Source organism: Marmota flaviventris, chromosome 16 (assembly GCF_047511675.1).
Source record: "Marmota flaviventris isolate mMarFla1 chromosome 16, mMarFla1.hap1, whole genome shotgun sequence".
Taxonomy (NCBI): Eukaryota; Metazoa; Chordata; class Mammalia; order Rodentia; family Sciuridae; genus Marmota; species Marmota flaviventris.
The window spans coordinates 68,319,874-68,343,616 of record NC_092513.1 but is presented as its reverse complement, the minus strand read 5'-3'; the positions used below and the strand labels follow the sequence as shown (position 1 = coordinate 68,343,616).

At 37.7% G+C, this 23,743-nt stretch overlaps 1 protein-coding gene across 4 annotated transcripts in view; it reads left to right on the top strand.

The window, feature by feature from the left end:
• Ptpn2 (protein tyrosine phosphatase non-receptor type 2) overlaps positions 1-23,743 on the top strand; it is an 83,078-nt gene that overhangs the window by 48,355 nt on the left and 10,980 nt on the right. For 2 of the 4 annotated variants that reach the window (XM_027920686.2, XM_027920684.2), the window contains exons 5-8: positions 3,858-3,992; positions 9,372-9,581; positions 12,133-12,285; positions 21,003-21,184. In XM_027920686.2, the coding sequence (XP_027776487.1) occupies positions 3,858-3,992; positions 9,372-9,581; positions 12,133-12,285; positions 21,003-21,184 (680 nt within the window). The remainder of the gene's footprint in view (positions 1-3,857; positions 3,993-9,371; positions 9,582-12,132; positions 12,286-21,002; positions 21,185-23,743) is intronic. The other 2 variants (XM_071602490.1, XM_071602491.1) reach the window with 1 other exon arrangement.

Sequence of the window (23,743 nt, the reverse complement as noted above, 5' to 3'; positions counted from 1 at the left end):
CTTGTTTTGTTTTGTTTTAGTTGAACACAATATCTTTATTTTATTTATGTTTATACAGTGCTGAGGATCAAACCCAGGGCCTCACACTTGCTAGGCGAGCACTCTACCATTGAGCCACAGCCCCAGCCCTTCCTTTTCCTTTCTTACCTTAAATATTTATAAAACAATTGGTGACCTTTGATCTCTGAGATATAAATGTAATGGAACAAATACTGAACTGGTGGTGATAATGGAGCTCTTTGGAATCCCTAGGCTTTGTTAGAATTTTCATGATATTATTAAAATCTTGGAAGTTTTCAAAAAGATTAAAATGATGGTCTTTTGATCTTTATAATTTATAATTGACTTAGGTCATAATGAAAGTGGGCAAATATAAACTTATTGAAATTTCAGATTACGGTTTAAGCATAGTGCCAGTGAGTGGTAGACTTTAAGGCTTCTGACTTCTGTAGCTTTAGATTACATTCCCATCAGACAAGCAAATTGGGACTTATTATCAACTAAAGACTCTCCCAGTTTTAAGATTTTGTAATGTTCTACTTCTTCAGATACCTGATGCCTACTTTTTCTTAAATTCATAGGTACTGGTTTTCAGTAATAGTATGATTTTCATTTGTTTCTACTCTGAAGTGGCACTGACAAACCAGGATTTCCAGTAGTGTCAGCATCACCCTTTATAATGGTCTTTCATGTCTCCAAACTCATTTAGAAATTAAGTGATGGTGACATTGTTAGTTTGAACAGCATTGCAAACTAGATGATTTATAAGTTCCATTCCTTTCATTTTGGAGTACAGTTGCTATATTAATAGGATAAGAATACCATCAGAAGTTAGACATCATTTTTATGGTGGGCGAATCAAGTGCTCATGATTCAGGTGCAGTTGTTTGGGGGTAGATTCCTTCATATAATGTGTTGCTTGTCAAGAGACTTGTAGTGTCTGATTGTCTTTTTATGACCTTAGCAATCATTGTTGACCAGTGCTTACCTCCTTAATTCATATGGCTTACAAATGGTAATTTTTCTTTCTCTCCTGTTCTGTTTTTGTTGGAATTCTACAAAAAACACTTTCTATTCCAGTACCACTTTTTTACAGTATAGAAAAAGCAGTTTTCAGAACAGTTCATTCTCTAGGATCCTCAAAAGAGGACCAGTTGTGAGGAGAGGATGAATTGTTATGTATTTAACATATTTGATCCATCTCACTCCTTTGTACTTACTGGTAATCAGATCATTCCTTCATCGACTAGCAGAAATCTCTTTAGGTTGAACCCTGAGTCATTTTAACACAAAACTAAGGGTCTTTTATAGCTTTCTTGCTCTCTGGAATGATTACCAGTTTCAGGCTCATTTTAAACTTTTACTATCCTGAATCTGGAGCTAGCCGTTTCCCCAAGGAGCTGTGTTACTCTTAAAAGGCAATGCTATTTCAAGAGCACCACAGAAATAAGGATGTTTATTGTTACTGGCTTGCTGGTTGTTTTTAAGGCTTTTTAGTGGACAGAGCTAGGTACAGATATGTTTGTTAAGATACAATACGTCTGACGAATTCACACAGATTTCTAGTTCAGATTTGGAACTGCAGAGATTGTCTTAACCCCTTCTATCATAACCTGCTACTTTTTTTTACAGCAAGAATCCTGGTATTCAAAGATATCAGGGATGCCAAATATTTTAGACTCATTTACTTCATACCATATTACACAGAAAATAAGAGTCCCAATAATGACATCAGCCCTACCACCAAAATAATTACTGAAAATAGTTGAGCTTGCTGTGTGTATGTGTGCGCGCATGTAGGTATTGCAGTACTATGGATTGAATCCAGAGCCTCTTGCCTGCTAGACAGGTTCTCACCCACTGAGCTACATGCCTGTGCCTTTTTAAAATTTTTTGTTTTGAGATAGTGTCTTGGTAAATTGCTGAGACTGGCCTGTAATTTCTGCTTCAACAACCTGAATAACTGGGATTACAGCCATCCCCCATTACACCTGCTTAATTAAACATTTTTAAAATGTTTTCCCATTCTCTTCCAGGTTATTTTTTTTTTTTTAATTGTACAAACCTACATTGTCAGAGACTGTAATATACTATAGTCTCTCCCTTACATCTCTTTTTAAATCTTAGTTCTCCCCTCATTCTGTGGGGAGATCAGTATCAGAATCCTCCACTGATACCAAAATCTACAATGCTTAAATCCCTTACATAAAATTGTGTGGCATTTGCTTATAAATTGTGCACATTCTTCCTTATACTTTACTTTTTTTTTTTTTTTTTCCTCGTGGTTCTGGGGATTGAACCCAGGGCTTTGTGCATGCTAGGCAAGACTCAACCAACTGAGCTATTTTCCTAGCCCCTTCCTTATACTTTAAATAATCTCTAGATTACTCGTTAACAATATAATACAATGCTGTGTAAATAGTTAACACTGTTTTTTATTTAGGGAATAAAGATACCCCCCCCCAAAAAAAAAAAAAAATCTTTACATATTTAGTACAGTTGTTTTTTTCTTGAATATCTTTGATCCAAGGTCAGTGGAATTTAGGTGGGCAACCCATGAATAGGGAAGACCAACTGTATGTATTTAACATTTATCACCAGTTTTGTTGATGCCTCTCCAATTCTGACTAATGCTTTTTCTCTAGTGGGTTGCTAAGGAAGGATTCCTGGATATTATATAGGTTCTGGGGTTTTTTTGTTTTTTTTTTAACCTGTCACAGTTTATCTACTTTATAAAACAAAACAAAACAAACAAAAACCCTTAGAAGTCAGTTAGGCCAGGTATCAAATTCTTGGCTCACATTTGCTTTTCTTTTGAACAACTTAAATTATGTTACTTCATTTCTCAGCTTCATTGTTTCATTTCCTTTTGACATTACAAATTGCTGTCAAATAGACATCTTATTTTGTTCCTTAATAAGTCTGTTATTCTCTTTGCCTATATTACTTAAATATTTTTTTCTTTTTTTGAAATAACATTAATTTCACACTGACTTATTGTGATGGGTCACAGCTTCAATGCACGCAAGCTAAAAATAGTGCATAAAATTGTCTTTAGGCTATAGATGTAAGGTGTATGTGAAACATTAATGAATTTTGCCTTTAGACTCTATTTCATTCCCAGGATACCTCATTATGTATGTGCAAATACTCTAAAATCTGAAACAAGACTTAACATCCCAGCATTTACAATAAAGGATGCTCAACCTATATTAACCACTCTAGGTAAAAGAGGCTTATCTTCTGATTCTTTCCCCTGGTTTAATTTTAGTAAATTATTAACTTTAGTAAGTAGAAATATGTATGTAATATTTCTAGATGTGTAGTATTAATTGCAAATTTATAGGTAATTATGAAAATACTTGCAAAAATAAAGCCTTTTCAATACAATTTGAAGGTATTTTGGGGATAGTTTGATAACTTCTAGAAAGTGAATGCTATGTGGTGTTGTAGTATAGATTATTGTGCTTTAAAAATAACAGATTTCAGGGCTGTGGTTGTGTCTCAGTGGTAGAGTGCTTTCCTCACGTGTGAGGCACTGGGGTCAATCCTCAGCACCATATTAAAAGATAAAATGAAGATATTGTGTCCATTTATAACTAAATGTTTTTTAATTCTAAAATCAGATTTTAGAATTTTATTTTTGTACATGATATTTATTTGTGGCTTTTTTAGTTTAAAAGTTATAGGAACATTTTACAAAGCTACTTTATAAAATATCAATCTTATTAAAATATAGTGATGACTCTTCTTAGGATTTGATACTTGAAAACATATAGTATATGTGTGCAGTTTGTTTTCACTTTTCAACTTTTTATGGTTTTATAATGCTTATATACTGCTGTTTTCAATTTTAGGTTAAATGTGCACAGTACTGGCCAACAGATGACCGAGAGATGCTGTTTAAAGAAACAGGATTTAGTGTGAAGCTTTTGTCCGAAGATGTGAAGTCTTATTATACAGTACATCTGCTACAATTAGAAAATATCAATGTAAGACTTTTCTTACTCAAAAGTTTGGACTTTTTTATAGTGGTTTTAAGAATTATTCTATCCAGGCACAGTGGCACATCTGTAATCCCAGTGGCTCAGGAGGCTGAGGTAGGAGGATTGTGAGTTCAAACAAAAAAGGTCTGGGGATATGGCTCAGTGGTCAAGCACCCTTGGGATAAATCCCCAGTACAAAAAAAATATATATATGTATATAATTTCTTTATTATTAGATTTGGAGTTTGAGGCACCCATTTGGTAGCCCACTGCTGCCTGCACACCTCTCTCTAGCTCCCTGAACCATGGAGACATGGCCCACTTCCATAAGAGTAGGACTGTTTAAAAGCTGTAGACCTCCAGTCTAATGAGCAGCCAGACCATTTATCAGAAGCCCTTTACAGTGTCTTTCTTACAGCTGAGCGAATCCCAACTTGTGCCCCTGAAAGAAGGGGTTCCATCTGTGTTCTCAGAGGATTCCTGGACTTAAGCTTTGGAGATATTTTTGAGGGGCTTTAAAAATATCAGGTCATGTGGAATACTTATTGGTCATTCAGATCTTTGTTTTTAGTTGCCCTGCACTGTTTTCCGTAAGATTGTTGGCCAGCTTTTATGTTTCTCAGGTTCCAGGAATACTATTATAATGCTGACTCTTCTATTTCCCTGTCCCTGTAGATTTACCCAGAACAGGATGAGTGTCTAATTATTATGATGCTCAACTGGGATCTGATTCAAAATAGTTTAAGCCGTTGATCCCACCTAGAATGTCCTCCTTTTTTCTGTGCCTGTTTATTTGTATTCTGCACATCAGCATCTCCATGTGGCCCATTTCTTACTTAGGTCTGTCCTAAGGTAACTGTGACACATTCATTCCTAGCAGCTATGAGTCTTACACTTCTTCCTGATTTTTAAATTTTACTGGCTTCTTCAATACGTGTGTGTGTGTGTGTGTGTGTGTGTGTGTGTGTATTCTGACTCTGTAACAAGGTTTCTGCCACCCCCACCCAGGGGTAGAGTCCATATTTGCTTCCTTTATACTCTCCTCTGTCAGCATACCAAGTGTATTGTTAAGCATACTACACCTGAGTGATTGTCCTAGAACACAGGTGTGACCCCTCTGTGCTCTAGAGATCCTTCCCTGGTTCCCATTAGTTATCAAGGAAAGTTCATGTCTAGTACAGAAGTCCATGACCCGACCAACTTGGTCCTCAACTCCTTCTGTGCCTTTTTCCTGCAAGTACCTGTTGCTCCTTCTAACAAACTTAGACATTACAAAGAGGTCAGTTCCCAGGGGCCTCTGCTTCTGCACATTGCTTTTCCCTGTGCCTTCTTATACTGCCACTCTTGATCTGATGAGTTCTGTCCATCTTTCTCAGTGAATTATAGTCAGTACTGATCACTGGTGATGAGATTCTGGCAAAAGTAGGTAAGGCAGTGACAGGGAGAATACAAATTTGACCTCTGGTTAGGGAAGAGGGCTGGCACACTTTGTCAGTCTTTAGTTTTAGAAGAACAGTTCAGTGAGGAGGTTAAAGATTAGCAGATTTGATAATTTATTGGAGCTGTTTATGGATTTCAACAAAGGCAGTTAGTATAATTGTTTTAGAAATAGCCAGTTTACCACATGCAGGTAAACTTTACATTCATCATTTCATTTATTCTTCACAACAGCCTTGTAAGGTAAGTACTATATCATGAACTCCATTATAGATTACAGAACTAGGGCTTAAAGAAAATCTTTTAGAAACATAATCTTGGTACCTTCAATATATACATAAAATATGAAAATAATTGGGCTGGGGCCATGGAGCTGTGTAGATTATTTATAATAATTAAAAATTTTATAGTCTTCCATATTTATTGTAAATATTAGCTATTATTTGAATGGCTTTAGGAAGGACATATACTTAAATTGTCCTAAGCCAACAGCTCCCCATTGTCTTATGCCTACCTAACTTTTTGGTCTCCAAATGTAGCAAGTTTGACATCCACATTCAAAGACCTTACATCAAGAATTCTCCCTCAAACAATGTAAATGTTTTTTATTTAAAAGAGCAATAAGCTGGCAACTTTTTTGGTTCAAGGGTATAGTATACATGATGTAGTTTGCAAGGAATGGCTGCACCAGGACCGCCACATAAATGTAACTATGGATGTAATATGGGTATGGTGGGGTGTGTGAGCTGGAGCCACAGGGAAAGGTGGGAAACGACAGGTCAGAGTGGTAGAGCTGGTGTGCCTTGGTGACCAGAAGGGGACCAGAGTTTGACATAAGGACTTTGTCAGATTCGTGAAGTCCAAGTTATAGAGCTTATTTAGAGTAAAGATGGATTTAGTTTTAGTTCTCTATTCTTGGGCAACTTTTTTCTCCTCTTATATTGACTCTGAATTATATCTTTTTTTGAACTGCATCTTTGAATCTTGTTTCAGTAAGAATAAATTAATCAAAATTAACCTCTTAAAAATGTCCTTCAGTCTGGTTTTGCAAGGCGTGAAAAGCGCTGGTTTTTAAAAATCTCTTGGCGAGGGGGAGACCGTATTGTACGAATAGTTGAGTGTTTCTGGGAACTGACTTTGAGTATCCCAGACAACATGACCAGAATTTGAAAAAAGAGAGAGATCACAAGCCTTGAGCCAAAATGATGTTTAAAAAAAAAAAAAAATCAGTTGCTCAAGATCATGGGTAACTGTGATGCATTTAGAGCCAGGAAGTGATGCAGTAGTTGAGCATAAGCAGGATGGGAGCATCGGGCCCTTCCTTGGGGAGCACAGCCATACACTCACACATGAGCACAGTCCTGGGAACTTGGGGTGGTCCACACCAGACCTGGTTTAGGCTCTTGTGAACCAAGGCCAGTCTTGCAGTGCCTGTTAGTTCTGCATAGTGGCTGATGACCATAATAGAGCAGCTAACAGGGGGAAAAGCGGGGTCAAAAACACCCACTGGCATTTTACACCTCATTTAAAGGAAAACATGACAGTTAACTATATCCCTTGGCTAATCAGGAGTCAGTCTCTTTGGCCCATTCCTGTGTGGATATTGCCATGTTTACTGTGAACTTATGATTTTGTAAAAGGAAGCTATAGTTAGCCTTCATGATTTAGAATGTATAGATTTTTTTTTTCTGTTTACCTACAGTAGGATTGACTCTTCCTGGTGTGTAGTCGTATGACTTTTCAGAGTGTGTTCAATTGTCTAAATGAATCCATAAAGAAAACATGGGTCAATTCTGTTACCTCTCAGACTTTCTTGTGCTACCTGCATATAGTCATTCCTATCCCTCACCTCCAGCCCCCACCAACCACAGATCTAGTTTTTGTTCCTGTGTATGGCATTTTCCAGAATGTCATATAAATGGAGACTTTAGAATCTGGCTTCTTTCACTTAGCATACTGAATTTAGGTCGTTTTTATTAATTTATTCATTCATTTTTGGTGCTGGGAATTGAACCCAGGGTACTCCACCACTGAGCTACATCCCCAGCCCTTTTAATTTTTTTTATTTTGAGAAAGACCACCCAGGCTGGTCTTGAACTTGGATCCTCCTGCCTCCACCTTTCCAGTGACTGGGATTATAGGTGTGCACCACCAAAGCCAACTACGTATTTTAGAATTTAAAAGGAAGGCTGAGTAGGTGCAGTAGTAGTCACCTTTAATCCCAGCGACTCAGATGCTAAGTGGTAGAATACCCACTTACCATACAGCAAGCAAGCCCTGGATTCAATCTCTCTTACACACACATACACACAACAACAAGGAAATGTTTTGAAATCTAGAAATCATTTAAATAGTAACAGAGAAATGTTTTAGTACCTTCAGTATATTGACACCCTATGGATCACAGTGTATTTGGAATTATGAAAACAGATACTAAAAATAAAGTGACTAGGGGCTGGGGTTGTGGCTCAGCGGTAGAGCACTCGCCTAGCACGTGCGAGGCCCTGACTTCAATCCTCAGCACCACATAAAAATAAATAAATAAAATAAAGGTAAAACAAAATAAAAAATGGAGTTGCTTAGGCTCAGGCCTAAGGCCATCCTCCAAAAAAAAAAGTGACTAAACATATGTAGTTAATTTTTTTTTTAATTTCTACATTGTATTTTTTCAGTATCTTTTATGACTTAGGAGTCTTAATTCGTACTGAAAAAGGCAAAGTTATCAAAATGTGAAAGCTGCCTTCTAATTTTGAAAATTTTCACTGGGAACAGGACATTATGGTGATGTTTAGCTGTTAATTTTTTCTGTGCCTCCTCCTTTTAGAAATGTCCTGCAATAAAACTAGAAAATTGTGCAGACATTAGAAAATCACTGCTTCATTTACAGAAACGAAGACTATAAACTAGAGCAGTGCTTCCTAGGGCAAAAGGCAGTTGGCAGAATGCTAAGGAACATTTTCATAATGAATTAGTCAGAATAAGGCTCATCAGGAACATCCAGGAAGTGATAGTGATGCCAGGCAGACCTCAGAGACAGAGGCATTGGGCATGTTGGTGCACCATCTTACATCAGCAGGGCACATACCCAGCTTCAGGACTGGGGTTTATTACATTGGGGAAAGACAGCAATTAGAGGAGCTATTTCAATTAAAAATGTAAAGATTATTCCTCTAAATTAATTCTTGTATTGCTCCTCTTTATATGTGGAGCTGCTTTTCAAGACAAATCATATTAAGAGGGAGATTATATTTACAAAATTAAACTTAAAAAAAAGAAAGTGAAAATTATGATAGTAATTTTTTTAAATAGAGAAAAAAAATGTGTTTATTGTGATACATGAATTAGAGACAATATTGGTAGCATGTATGGTACAAGCTAATTGTTAAGAACTGAAATTCTAGACTGCTGCTTCAAGTCCAGGCCCTATTTATTGCCCTTGATCTTAGACAAATTAATTTTTGCCTCAGTTTCCTCACCTGGAAAATGGTTTCTGATATGATTTTGTATGAATTGAGATAATAAACAATGAGCTTAAAACAAGCCTCCAAAGTGATGTGTTATATGTGTTAGCTATTAATATATTCTAAACCTCTCTAAAGAAAAGAAAAAAAACTTCCCTGATTTGCATACATGCTTATCAAAACCCAAATGGGAAAATGGAAGTATAAACAGCCCAAAAGATTAACAGCGTTGAGTAAAACACATGATCTTTCTGACATCGTTTTTTGCTTTTTTAAAAAAGCCAAGAATGGGGCTGGGATTGTGGCTCAGCGGTAAAGCGCTCGCCTAGCACGGGCAGGACCCGGGTTCGATCCTCAGCACCACATAAAGAAAATAAATAAAGGCATTGTGTTGTGTCCAACTGCATCAAAAAATAAATATTTCTTAAAAAAAAAAAAAAAGCCAAGAATGGTCACTAACTTTCTCTTGTTTAATCTTACTTTCTAGAGTGGGGAGACCAGGACAATCTCTCACTTTCATTATACTACCTGGCCAGACTTTGGAGTCCCTGAGTCACCAGCTTCGTTTCTCAATTTCTTATTTAAAGTGAGAGAATCTGGCTCCTTGAATCCTGACCATGGGCCTGCAGTGATCCACTGTAGTGCAGGTATTGGGCGCTCTGGCACCTTCTCTCTAGTGGACACCTGTCTTGTTTTGGTAAGTGCCATTTATGGTCTCATTTCAGTCCTCTTTTTTTCTGCCTACTGGCAGGAATAGGCTCTGATGTCATATCCCAGAGCCAGGTTTCTTAAGGTTAATCTTTCTTTGGGCAAAACCTAGAACAGTCATTTCCACTCTTTGGACTGCCTCCTTAATGCCTGTGGACTTGAGTCAAGGTGACAACTGAGCTCGCAAGAAGAAGCTTTTCTCTGGTAGTTTCACACTACAGAAGTAAGAGGCCCCCTCTCCAGTAAAATCACCTTGGTATTGAATTTCTCCCTGCTCGGACAAGCTCTTTGTCTGTTTTTCCTTCACTGGGGCTAGTGACAGTACTTACAGGGCCGCTGTGAGGACTGTGCAAGTGTTACCTGGTGCTATCTTTCCTTCCCTGAATTCTTGTGTACACACCCAGAGCTGTAAGTCTCCACCCACCATTCCCAGCCACCACCTGGATTCCGGTCCTTTTCTGGCTTTGTAGAACCTTCGTTTTTTTCTTTGTTTTGGTTGTAGGGGGCCTCTGGTTTCCCTTGATTCCCTTTCCTATTGCTGTCATTTGTCCCTCCTTTTATTATACAATCAAACCCATCAGTAGTACCTTCTGCTTTGATTTCAGTGTCATCTCTTTCAATATTCCCCCTAGTGTAATTTATACTTTCCTGAGCTTGTTTTAGTATTATCAACAATGTGAGCAATTTAGTAGACTGGTATTCTTAGGGTTTACGGCCCTGTGTTGCCTCACTTTACTTTATTTATTAGTCTCTTAGCTTTCCCTGTAAAGTGTAGCTATGCTTCATTGCTCTGGTCTTAGCATTCTCAGGCTTTCTAATATGACTGCTAGCACAAGTAGGTGCTCACATGAATTCACAAGATGTACTCCTGGTAAACACACGTACTTTAATGGGGATCTTGATCAATGTGATAACATTCTTGGTGGAGCATTTTGAATCTTGCATCTGAAAGCTAGAAATTACAGTTCAGTTTTAACCTATCGGATTATTATATTCATCAAAAATTGGATTGTTACATTACAGTGAACCTCGCCGTATATAAACATTTTGGTTGCTGTTAATGACAGCAACCATTTTTTTTTTTTTCTTTTTCAATTTGGAGGTCTTTCTAAAACTAAATCAGTAGTTTACAGATGGTATGGTGGCTCTGCAGTGTGTTTGTGGACTGAGGCTTTCTCTGAACTTTCCACCATTTTTAGGTGGCCACTGTAGTCTAGATATGAAGAAGGCAGAAGGGCAGTGGCACAGAGGCCTGCTGCCACTGGGACTTTTGTAAATAAATAATACCACAACTGATCCTAAGTCCTTCCTTAAGCTAGGTGCCTTGGCACATCCCTGTAATATCAGGGAGGCTGAGACAGGAGGATGATTACAAGTTCAAGGCCAGCCTGGGCAACTTAGCAAGACCCTGTCTCAAAACTTAACAGGGCTGAGGATGTAAATTGGAGTTAGAATGCCCCTGGTTAAATCCCTACCACACACACACAAAAGTATTATTATTCTTTAAAATTAAAGTGCTAAATTGTTACACCTCCTTTTCAGTTATCAGTTGCTATGTTTTAAATTTCATATGCTAAACTGATTTAGGCTTTACTGTATAGCCAGTCACTATTATCCAAGGTAGGTGTCATCACAAGTTCTTATTTACTTGTTGGCTTAAATATTCTGACTCTAACTCAGGTTGGGGCTGTAACTCAGTGGCAGAGCACTTGCCTAGCATGTGTGAGGCACTGGGTTTGATCCTCAGCACCACATAAAAATAAACAAATAAATTAAAGGCATTCTGTCCATCTACAACTACAAAAAAATAATAATTAAAAAAAATATTCTGACTCTTAACAGCTTTCCAGTCTGTGGTATATGTTAAGTCCTTTGACTGATTACTGACCAAAATGAAATTAGAATGATTGTTTTGAAATCAGTTGTCAATCAGCTGAAGAATCAAAAGTCAGCAGCTACTGTTTGAACAAGTGAATTGTGAGGGATGGGGTGGACTGGGAGAGTGTTAAATTAACCTTGTTCTAAAGGAAAAATGTGCTCAGCACACAAGATCATCACTGTGACCAAAACACTTAACAAGGACATCTTGGAAGAGGAAAAGTATATTTGGAGCCTTCCTTGTGGGTTTCCTGTTGTAATTGGACAAGTGACTGCAGAGCATTATGAGAAGGACAAGGCAAAGGAAAGCTGCACAGCTCATGGTAGCCAGGAAAGCTGGGGGCGGGGCTGGCAAGGGGAAAGGGGCCATAGGGAAAAAGATGTACCCTTGCAAGACACTCCCCCAGTGATCCACCTTTCGTGCCCCACCTGCCTACAGTTACCACCAGGTTACTCCATTTAAATGAAAATGGACTGATTAGGCTACAGCTCATTTCACCTCTGAACAATCCTGAATCATTAGGAGCTTTGGGAGGACACCTCACCTCCAAACCATGACTACGAGCAAATGCATAGCATAAGTCTGAACAATGACCTTGTGTTGCTTCTGTTTCCTGTAAGGTAACAAAAGAAGGCTTGACTTACTTTTACCTTTCTTGCAGATGGAAAAAGGAGATGATATTAACATTAAACAAGTGTTACTGAATATGAGAAAATATCGAATGGGACTTATTCAGACACCAGATCAACTCAGATTCTCTTACATGGCCATAATAGAAGGAGCAAAGTATATAAAGGGAGATTCAAATATACAGGTAAACTTTTCTTGGGAAAGAATAATACCCGTTTGTTAAATATAGTTGCTATCCGGTAACCATTCCAACTAAGCCCTTACCTTGTCCCTTCTAAAAAATATGTTGCAGTTAATGGGGTAAATCCAGCTGGCTGCCTTAAAATTATAAAATTGAAGCTCACTTCCTCATGGATATTCAGCTTTAGGTTAAGTCCTCTGTGTTACTGAAAAACCCTAGTGGGAAACAAGATTTCATTAAAGAAATTGAGCTTTTTTCATGTAAGGAGGATTTAAGCATTTAGTCATTGAAATAAACCAGAAACCTTAAGTATGTTTGCCCCATTAAAAACTTGTTGTGGAAATGTAGAATATTTCACCTGTGCATACTTTAACATATTTATGACGGTGAACAGCTTGAGTGCCTGTTGCAGACACAGTGAAGTACTAATACAATATTACATTTTTTTGGTTAGTGGCATTATTATCCATGAATATATTTTATTGCACATTTACAAAAGGTAAATTCAAAGACTATCAAATCTATGTTATGTATTGAGGCACAATGTAAAATAGGAAACAGTAACAAAAGACACCTGTTTCCTGTCTTGTCTAGTAACATAAGTAGATACAGGATGGCAATTGACATCCAAACATCTAAAATCTGAAACTTTTGGGCATTTCCCTTCCTCTCAAAAGTTTTGGATTTGGAGCATTTCATATTTGCACACGAGGGATGCTCAACCAGGAAAGCTCATCAAAATGCTCCCTAGTTCCAAAACTGAATTCTGAAACAGAATTTCTAGTCCCTAGCATTCTGGATGAAGGAAACACAGTCTGTGCTTTAAGTCAGTAGATACAAAAGTGACTAGTTTCATTTCATAATATTTCTCATATGTGAATATACTTGTAGGTCTTTAGTTTCTATAATTAATAGCCAATTCAGAAATAAGCTTCTTTTATAACTTAAACCATCTGTGTCCTAAAGGACTAAATGAAAGGAATTGAGTATTGTGTAGGTTTCAAAGACAGTAAAATATTCTTAAACTATTCATTTATTAGTAGCGTTTTAAAACTTTTTATTTTTTTTAGTTATGCATGACAGTAGGATATACTTGGATATACGTATATGGAATATAACTTCCAATTTTTCTGATTGTACATGTGGAGTTACATTGGTCATGTATTCATATGAGAACATGGGAAAGTTATGTCAGATTCATTCTACTGTCTTTCCTATGTAACTAACTTTTTTGTTGTGATGTATATTATTTTAACATTTCAAGTCAAATATTAGTAATTTGTTATTGGTGCACAATACTTATACAGAGTAGTGGATTCTTCTTGATAAGGCACATGCATCAGTAATATTTCTGAAATTTTATTTAGAATTTTCTTTTTTATTTTTTAGTTCATTAAAAAGCATTAAAGAGGGCTGGGGATGTGGCTCAAGTGGTAGCGCGCTTGCCTGGCATGCATGGGGCATTGGGTTCGATCATCAGCACCACATTAAAAAAAAAAAAATGAAGATATTGTGTCCACCTAAAATTAAGAAATAAATATTTAAAAAATTTAAAAAAGGCATTAAAGAAAAAATTTAATGGAGAAACATTAGGTTAGAGCAAGAATACTCAATATGCAGGAAATTAACCCAAATAATTGATCCTGCTTCAGAAACCAGGCTTTGGGAACATGGGGTTTGTTGGAATCGCTTTGGCTGTAGACGGTAATTTAGATAGAGTAAAATTAACTTCAATGTTGAAGGTTAGGAAAGTTTCCTATTCTTTCTTAGTAAACTTTAATCAGCTTAAATATGGAATTTGAAAAGGAAAGTTAGATCAAGCTTTTCCCACACCTTTGTGGTTTGCTGATGCCTTCCTTGTGGGTTTCCTGGTTGTAATTGGACAAGTGACTGCAGGGAAAGTGAGCTGTCCTTTGGGTAGTATCCTTCATTCTGCACTTTTCAAAATTTTTTTTTCTTTGAAGTTTTGTTTGTTTAGTTTTGGAATATATATATTTACCCTGAGGATCTTTTTCACTACATATATATGGGTTTTGGACATAATTTTTTGTGTCATCTTCGACAGTGCAGTTTGTAGCTATGAAGAGTTTTTTTCTATATCAGTTTATCTGGTATGTAGTCATTAAACTCAGTTTTCAAGTATTCTCTGCCCTTGTTCCAGGTAGGACATTGAAAATGCCTCTGTATCTTTTAGGAGTTCAGAATTGGCAAAGTCTTGTTACCTATTCAAGGAGAAATTTGTTCAGAAGTGGTCTTAGCAGGCTCTAGGGATACTACACATTGGCTGTAAAAGAATTCAAAGAATGTGAAACTGAATTACATACAAAGTTAAGTCCTCATTAACTCACCCACCCCAAGTTTGTAGTCATCTGGGCACATACGGTGTCCCAGTCAGTTGCTGCAATGACGAAATACCTGAGTAAACAAAAGAAACTTATTCCACGTTGTTCTTGAGGCCAGGAAGTCCAGGATGCAAGCACCAGCAGACTTGGTGTCTGGAGAGGGCTTGTTCCCCATAGATGGTGTCTGGAGAGGGCTTTGTGTCCGCACTGGTGGAACAGGCACATAGGTTTTCTCAGATGTCTTTTAAGGGCACTAATCCCATTAATGAGAGAGGAGTTCTCATGACCCAATGACCCCCCTAAGTGTCCCATCGCTTAATACCACCACAGTGAGAGGTTGGATGTTGTGTGTTTTGGAGGACACAAAAGTTCAGATCATAGCGTGTATGTCCTTCCTGGAATGTGTGTTTATGTAATGTGTTTTTCTTAAATGTAATATTTTTTTATAATACCATGCACTGTTCTATGATGCACTCGCTCTGAAGATGCTTTTCTCTTGGCTTTCTCCTCTTAGGACTCCACCATTTGATAGGATAGCCACAGACCACATGTGCTATTAAATATTGGAAATGTGGCTAGTTTGAATCAAGATATGCTTAAAATGTAAAATAAACAACAAAAGTGTAAATAATCTCAATAATTTTAGAAATATTGATTTCATGTTCAAATGATAATATTTTGAGTTAAAACATTACTTAAATTTGTCTTTTCAATGTGGCTGCTAAAATTTTAAATATGTATATGGCACATATTGTATTTCATTGGAGAGTGTTGTGCTTGAATGTTAGTTTAGAATAGAAATCTAAGAGAAGGAAAATTCTTTGAAATCCTGAATCATAAAACTTTAATACACGTTATAAAGATCTCAGGTTACTTTGTTAAAAATGAGAACCCAAACCATATACAACTAGCTGTAACCCCCAAAAGTATGTTGTTTGGCACAGAAGGATGTGATACCAGTTTATGGGAGGGAGAAAGAAAAACAAACCTTTTCTACATCTATCTCCTCCTCTTTGTGTCTGATTATTTGGGAAGAAAAAACTAGCTTCTGTCTAGCTGAGATATGGTGCCATCTGGGGGACACTCCTTGAGCCTATGTATCACATAGGAACCATGTTTCTAGTGATGTCTTTGGTTTTGGTATCAGGGTGATGCTGGGCCCCCCCTGCATCTGATAGATAGAGATTGTAGAGAATTGGCAGGCATGTCTTTCTTAAATGTTTGGTAGAATTCAGTGAACTGGTACTTTCTGTTTCGAAGGTTATTAACTATTGATTAAATTTTTAAAAACAAATACAGGCCTATTCAGATTGTCTGTTACTTGTGTGAGTTTTAGCAAATAGTATCTTTCTAAAAAAAAAATGATCATTTTGTCTAGGTTATGAAGTTCAGGAGCATAGAGTTGTAATATTCCTATATTATTCTTCTGTCATCCCTGGGATCTGCAGTGATGTCCAGTGTTGTATTTCTGATATTGGTCATTTGTGTCTTCTCTCTTTTTTCTCAGCCAGGTTAGAAGTTCATTATTTCATTGATCTTTTCTTTTCTTTTTAAATATTTATATTTTTAGTTGTAGTTGGACACAATGCCTTTATTTTATTTATTTTTATGCAGTGCTGGGGATCAAACCCAAGACCTAGCACGTGCTAGGCAAGCGCTCTACCACTGAGCTACAACTCCAGCCCCTCATTGATCTTTTCAAAGAATCAGCTTTTGGTTTTCTTTATGTCTTATCCCCACCCCACCCCCTTGAGTTTCCTGTTTTCCATTTCATTGATTTCTACTCTCTTTTTTTTTTTCCTTCTGCTTACTTTGATTTTAATTTGTTCTTTTCCTAATTTCCTAAGGTAGAAACTTAGATAATGCTTTTAGCTCTTCTTTTCTAAAAATCTTCTTCTGAGCCCTGCTTTTGCTGCATCCTACAATTTTCTTTTTCTTTTTTTTTTTTTTTTTTTTAATATTTATTTATTTAGTTTTCGGCAGACACAACATCTTTGTTTGTATGTGGTGCTGAGGATCGAACCCGGGCCGCACACATGCCAGGCGAGCTTGCTACCGCTTGAGCCACATCCCCAGCCCGCATCCTACAATTTTCAATGTTGTATTTTTGTTTTAGAAGTATGTTGTTTTATCTCTACTTTTGGAAATTTATCTGGTTTTTAGTTTAATTCCACTGTGGTCTGAAAGTAGACATTGTATGATTTCTCTTTGTGAAGGTGCATTTATGGCCAGTCGGTGGCATGTCTTGGGGGATGTTCCATGTGACTTTTGTTGGATGAAGTGTTCCCTAGGTGCCAGGTACATGATCGATGATGGTTTTGTGTTGGGCTGTCTGCTTACTAATTTTCTTCCTGCTGAATCTGCCCATTTCTGATAGAATTTTGAACTTGATGCTCTACTGTTAAGTGCACATACGTTAAACACTTTTATGTCTTAGAGAATTGACCCCTTTGTCACTGGCCCTCTTTTTGTCTGAAATCATATGGTTTCTCCTTTCCTTTGATGAGTGTTAGCATGTTACGTTTTTCTCCATTCGTTTACTTTTAATCTATGTGTGTCTTTTTTTTTTTTTTTTTTTTTTTTTTTTTTGGTACCAGGGGTTGAACCCAGGGATGCTTAACCACTGAGCCACATCCTTTTCATTTTGAGACAGAGTCTCAGTAAGTAGCTTAAAGCCTCACTAAGTTGCTGAGGCTGGCTTTGAACTTGAGATCCTCCTACCTCAGCCTCCTGAGCCACTGGGATTACAGGCATGCATCTCTGTGCCCAGCTATGTATGTCTTAATTTTTAAAGTAGGTTTCTGATACATTGTATATAGTTGAGTCTTGTTTTTTATTAACTCTGAGAAACTTTGTCTTTTAACTGGTATATTTAGACCTTTAGTATTCAATAATTACTGATAAAGTTGGAATAGTATCTGGTATCTGTTGTGTTTGTTACTGTTTTCTATTTGTTGTCTTTATTCTTTATATTTTTGTCTTTCAGTCTCTTCCCATTTTGTTTTTAATTGAACATGTCAAATGATTTTAGTTTCTTTTTTAGAGAACCTTTTTGTTCAAAAGTACTTGACCCATGAAATTTTGTCTCTGGTCCTTTTTCCTAAAGTTGGCATCTGTCATCTCCTTCAGTCTTTTGTTTTTTTCCCTTACTTTAGATTTATATGGTGTGAGTGGTACTTTCATTAATGGATATAGTTTCATGATAGTTTTTTTGTGATGGTGTCTGCATATGTGAATATATGTGCAGTGATTTAGGACGTGTGGGCACAAAGGAGAGGTGTTACTTTTACCCATCTAGAGTGATTGTACCTTAAATCAAATCCATGTATAATTATATAGCATGTATTCATTTATAAAACCCTTCCAGTGACCTTGACCTACCTAGATGCATGTAGTTTCTGGTTGCCTCCTGGTACATGGTCAGATAAACATGTAAGGTAGTTGCTCGTATTACCACATACTCATTAGCAGTTTCCCAGTAGTGACGGTGACCGTGAACCTCCAGAGTAAATAGTGTAGTTTGGCCATCCAGGATGGCCAGATGTTGTAAGATCTCTAGCTAGTAATTCGGCACTGCTTAAATGAACCCGTGAACTTTTTAACAAATCATAGTTGTTTCAAGTTTAATAGCTTCACTTTGCTCTTGGAGGTACTTTCTTTATTGAGAAATCATTGGGATTGGGGTTTGAGCAGCATGTGGGGCACTGTCCCCAACAGCATGTGAGCTGGGAGTGTGGCTCAAGTGCCATATTGGAAAGGGAAGCTGAGGCAGGCTTCAGCGTGAGAGCCTGTGTGAAGTGCTGTTTCTTGATGTCACCCATTGGCAGTGACCAGCTGAGGCAGGTGACATGGGGGTGCCTGCTGGCTCAGATGTCACAGGAAGGCAACCACAAGTGGGTTTGCTGCTTGGGTACATGGCAGAGTGACGTAGTTGGTGTTTTTCTGCACTAAATGCCCCTCACCCTGCCTCTGCTGTTTGTCTTTCTTATTGACAGTCTGGATTTGTTGCATATTCTGGGAAATTGTAAGACTTGATTTTTTTGATATTGTCTCATTTATTGACATGATTGAGTGCTGTCCAAGTTGCTGTAACTAGATCTCTGTGAAGAATGGAAACTTTAAAAATGGACCAGCATAATTCTGAAGACAGCATAACCTTTTATTGGGTATTTCTTAAAGCTATCCCTTGGCTGAAGTTGTTGAACTTTTCATGAACACAGATCATCATTGTGAAGAGTGACAGCATCATCAGCCCACACTGTCTGAGTTAAATTCTAGCCTGCTGTTCATTGGCTGCCTCACCTGGGGCAAGCTACCCAAGCTCAGTTACCCCCATGTCCTCTGTAAAAGGAAGCGGTGACAGTGCCTGTCTCCTAAGGTTGCTGTGGGGTTGTAGCATGGAGCAGTGTGGGTTCAGCAAGTGCTTGATGAGTATCTTGTTCACCTCAGCTTTCCCCTGCGTTGGCACTATAAAAAATGCTATTGGGGCAAGTAACAAAATTTTGGAACCAGGGAAGAAGGAACCCGGCAGTCTCTAAAGTGAAAGCATCTCACTCTTCCATGCCACTGCCTGGTGGTTCCTTAACTGTGGGCACAGTATTCTTCTGGATGTGGTTGAGTCCAGTGGGGCTCAGGGTCGTTCTGTCCACTCAGACTCTCCATCTCCACCCAGTTGTAACAGGTGTGCTTTGCAGTGTCTTCCAGACATAGGAGATTATAGAATGTCACATTCTCCAAGGTTTCTGAAAATCTACCATTACAAGACAAAAAGAGATCTGTGAATCATACAGCTAAGTAGAATAGATGTTTCTGGGAAAGGTAGAGATGCTGAATGCCTTTTTTTTTTTTTTTTTTCCCTCATTTATCTGTTGTGTGGTAAAAGCAAGATAGATTAGAAACTACTTTATCCAGTGTATGAATAGATTTTCTGGAATTTTTTTTTAAATCTGAATATAGAAGGGTTGCTTTAAATAGTGCTGTTTTACAAAGAAGTAACTCCAGGGAATGAATTTTCCACAAATTCCAGGCAAGTGTACATTACAGTGTTAAAATTATCACATTCATTGGGCAGTAAATAGTGTTTAGTTTCAAGACTCCGTGCTTCTATGAAAAGGTCTCAAAGGGGGTTTTCCCTGTCCACATCAGTTGTTTGGGGCCAGTGTCAAAGTCAGTCTTAATGAGAACCATTGGCTCCCACTAGTGTTAGCTTCTGCCATTGTTGCTGTTGGCAGTGGACAGGTGGTGGTATATTTGCAGCCCATGCAGGGCTCAAGAGACCATGGTCCCAGTGCCGAGGTCATTCCTTCTTTGGCCTGTACTATCTGCCACTGCTTTCAACTCCAGGAGCCAGATATGCCTTGTGCTTCCACCTCCAGCTTTGTTCCTAGGAATGGGGCAGAGAGGGTGCAGGAAACTTAACCTTTGTGGGGTGAGATACTAGGCTCTTCGCCCACCATCTCATTTATCACCATAGTATTCTCCTAAGGTAGGTGAGGACATCGTCTTTCAAAAAGGAAGAAACTGAAAGCTCTCTTCGCCTTGGGCTGAATCCTGCTCTTTGTCATCAAATCTGATGTCCAGGTGTGCTAGAGGATGTTTCGCTAGCCCAGTGGTGGGTTATGGGTTAGCTGTTTGGAGCAGCCCGTGTAGCTGGTAAGGACAACCAAATTAAAGTCCTTTGGCATCACGAGGACCTGTTTGGAAGTCTCGTTGTTGTTTCTCACCTAGACTGGTCAGTGGCAAGAAGCAAGAAGGAATCAGATCACATTTACAGGTCATCTTGGTCACTATGCCACTGTTGAATATCTGCGGATTGGGAATGATGAAGAGTCAAGCAATATTGAATTTTAGCTAAAACTGTCTTACTATAACTAATACTTTAGTGAGATCCTTGTATAGTTTGTCTCCAGTAGATAAAATTCACTAGGTTTTATGAAGATAATTGTATTCAACTTCATATAATGCACATAAAAATAAGTGTTAAATGCTTTTATTGACTGAAGTTTTTAAACTTAACACAAGCGTAAAGTTGTGATTTGGTAGAATGCCATCTGTCAGCATCACAGGGTTTTCATAACTTGATTTCAATTTGTAAAATTTTTCTTTTTTATTTTTGCTACTGATGATTGAACCCAGAGGCGCTTAATCATTGAGCCATCTCCCCGGCTTTTTTTATATTTTATTTAGAGACAGAGTCTCACTGAGTTGCTTAGGGCCTTGCTGAGTTTCAGAACTTGGGATCCTCCTGCCTCAGCCTCCCCAGCTGCTGGGATCACAGGTGTGCACCACTGCACTCGGTGTATCTGTAGATGCTTTTTATTTAAGGAAAACTACATTTTTAGTGTTCACATTTGTTTTTCATTTCTCTTCCCTACATAGAAACGGTGGAAAGAACTTTCTAAAGAAGACTTATCTCCTGCTTTTGACCATTCACCAAACAAAATAATGACTGGAAAGTACAATGGGAGCAGAATAGGTCCAGAAGAAGAGAAACCAACCAGTGACCGATGCACAGTGCTCTCCTCTAAAGTGCAGGACACAGCAGAGGAAAACAGCAGCAGGTATGCTTCAGTTAACTCAGGGGGCTCAGAGTCATGCAAGCCTTCATTTATTAAATGAGGGTAGTTGCTCATTTGTTTGTTACCTAAGGGGTTTTCGGAATCCCATTACAAAAAGTCTATACTTAGAAACCAGTTGAAGAAACAACACTAGTTGAGTAGAAAAGTTAATATAATTAGGTGGGAAAATGAACAGTATGGTACAGAAAATAAATGGTATTAATAACTGCTGTTTGCAATCACTTTTAGTATTAGTTATAATGCAATTAACAATATGCCTTTAGCCACACTTGGTGGTGCATACCTGTAATCTCAGCAGCTCTGGAGGCTGAGCAAGACCCTAAGCAACTCAGCAAGACCTTGTCTCTAATAAAAATACAAAAAGGCGGGCGTGGTGTTGCATGCCTGTGATCCCAACAGCTCCGGAGACTGAAACAGGAGGATCATGAGTTCAAAATCAGCCCCAGCAAAAAGCAAGGCATTAAGCAACTCAGTGAGACTCTGTCTCTAAATAAATATAGAATAGGGCTGGGGATATGGCTCAGTGGAGTGCTCCTGAATTCAATCCTTGGTACCAAAAGAAAAAAAACAAAAAACAGGCTGGGGCTGTAGCTCAGTGGCAGAGTGAGTGCCTGTCTCACACATGTGGGGCCCTGGGTTCAATCCTCAGCACCACATATAAATAAATTAAGATACTGTGTCTACTTACAACCAAAATAATATTTAAGAAAAAATACCCAATATGCCTTTAATAAGATCTTAAAATATTTTTTAAAAATTCCATTGTTAGAGGAAGATAAGTCTTTTTCCCAAAAATTACATTATTTGAAACTTTCTGGGTTTTAAATTAATATGAACGTTTAACATTAACAAATTACATGTCCAAGGCTCGCACCCACATTAGGAAACTGGTATCCTAAGATTATGAGCCATCTAGCAAAGTGAATGAACTCTTTTTCTTCTTCTGTCTCCAAATGACATTTTTTTCCTTTTCTTTTTTTTGTGAAATACACTTTTTACTTTGAGAATTTTTATGTTACAGTCATTTTGTTAGATCAGGATTTTGGAATGTACCAATGAAAATAGTCAAGGCCAACTACACATTATAGCTTCACTTTTCTCTTTTCCTGATATGGGCCTGGGGGTATAGCTTAGTGGTAGAACATTCTTCCTAGCGTGTGCATGGCCCTAGGCTCAATCCTCAGCAACAGAAAAGAAGATTACATGCCTTAAAATTTATAAAAACTAACATTTCACTATATAGTCATGGGTTTTTGGACTTGAATAGTTTATTTTTGAATCGTTAATTATGATATATTATTCCTTATAATGGTTTTAGTAGTTTTAAGATGACTAGTGAAAGCATGAAGTTATTTGTACAAGTATATTTTTTTCACCTTAAATTTAGAACTTTTAATGAGGAAGTGTACGGTGTGCGTGTGTGCATGTGTAGGTTCTTGGGGTGCCTCACTTGTCAGGCAAACACTCTGCCACTGAGCAGCATCCCCAAAACCACAAAGTAATATTGTTTTAAATTGCTGTTATCTTTTTCAATATTTTTTTCATAATAAGATTGTCACAAGCATGCTTGTTGCCGCCACCCACCCCTTGATTAAATATTATGTGCAGAATTAGGAAAAATGAGCTTGGTGACTGGATTGGGATCCTTTGTAATTTTGGAGTGTTGTCTTGGTTTTAAAGACACAGGCCAGCCATAGTCCCTGTCCAGTGAGTTAACCTTCCCATGTCTGAGTCTCATGGCACAGAGATTAGCAAAATCACTCCGGAATTACAGAGCTGTTACAAAACGTGCTTTTAAAGGGGGCTGTGGGCGCATATGTATACTTGTTCATGTTGTTTTCATCTTTATTTTTTCCTTCCTCTGAGGTAGATGAGATTAGTAAGTTATTGCTCAGACCCAATAGATATTAATACTGATAGCTTTATATTAGAGATCCTAATAAAGTAAAAATGAGGGGCTGGAGATGTGGCTCAGTGGTAGACCGCTCACCTAGCACACATGAGGCACTGGGTTTAATCCTCAGGACCAAATAAAAATGAAATAAAGATATTGTATCCATCTACAATTAAAAAATATATATTTTTTTAAAAAAGTAAAAATCATATTAAATAAATTGGAGCTTCTGAAAGACTAGAATATAATACTATTTTAATATTTTTTTTTAAGGAGAGAGAGAAAGAGAGAGGGAGAGAGAGAGAATTTATTTTTAATATTTATTTTTTAGTTCTCGGCGAACACAACATCTTTTGTTTGTATGTGGTGCTGAGGATTGAACCCGGGCCGCATGCATGCCAGACGAGCGCGCTACCGCTTGAGCCATATCCCCAGCCCATAATACTATTTTTGTTCCATTTCATTATTGAATATCCTCTACAGCAGTGCTTTTCAAATTGGAAGTTTAGTTTACTTGGTTTAAAAAGCATTTCTTTTTCTTTTGTTTTAAATATTTTTAGTTCTAGATGGAAATGATACCTTTATTATATTTATTTATTTTTATGTGGTTCTGAGGATTGAGTCTAGTGCCTCACATGTGCTAGGCA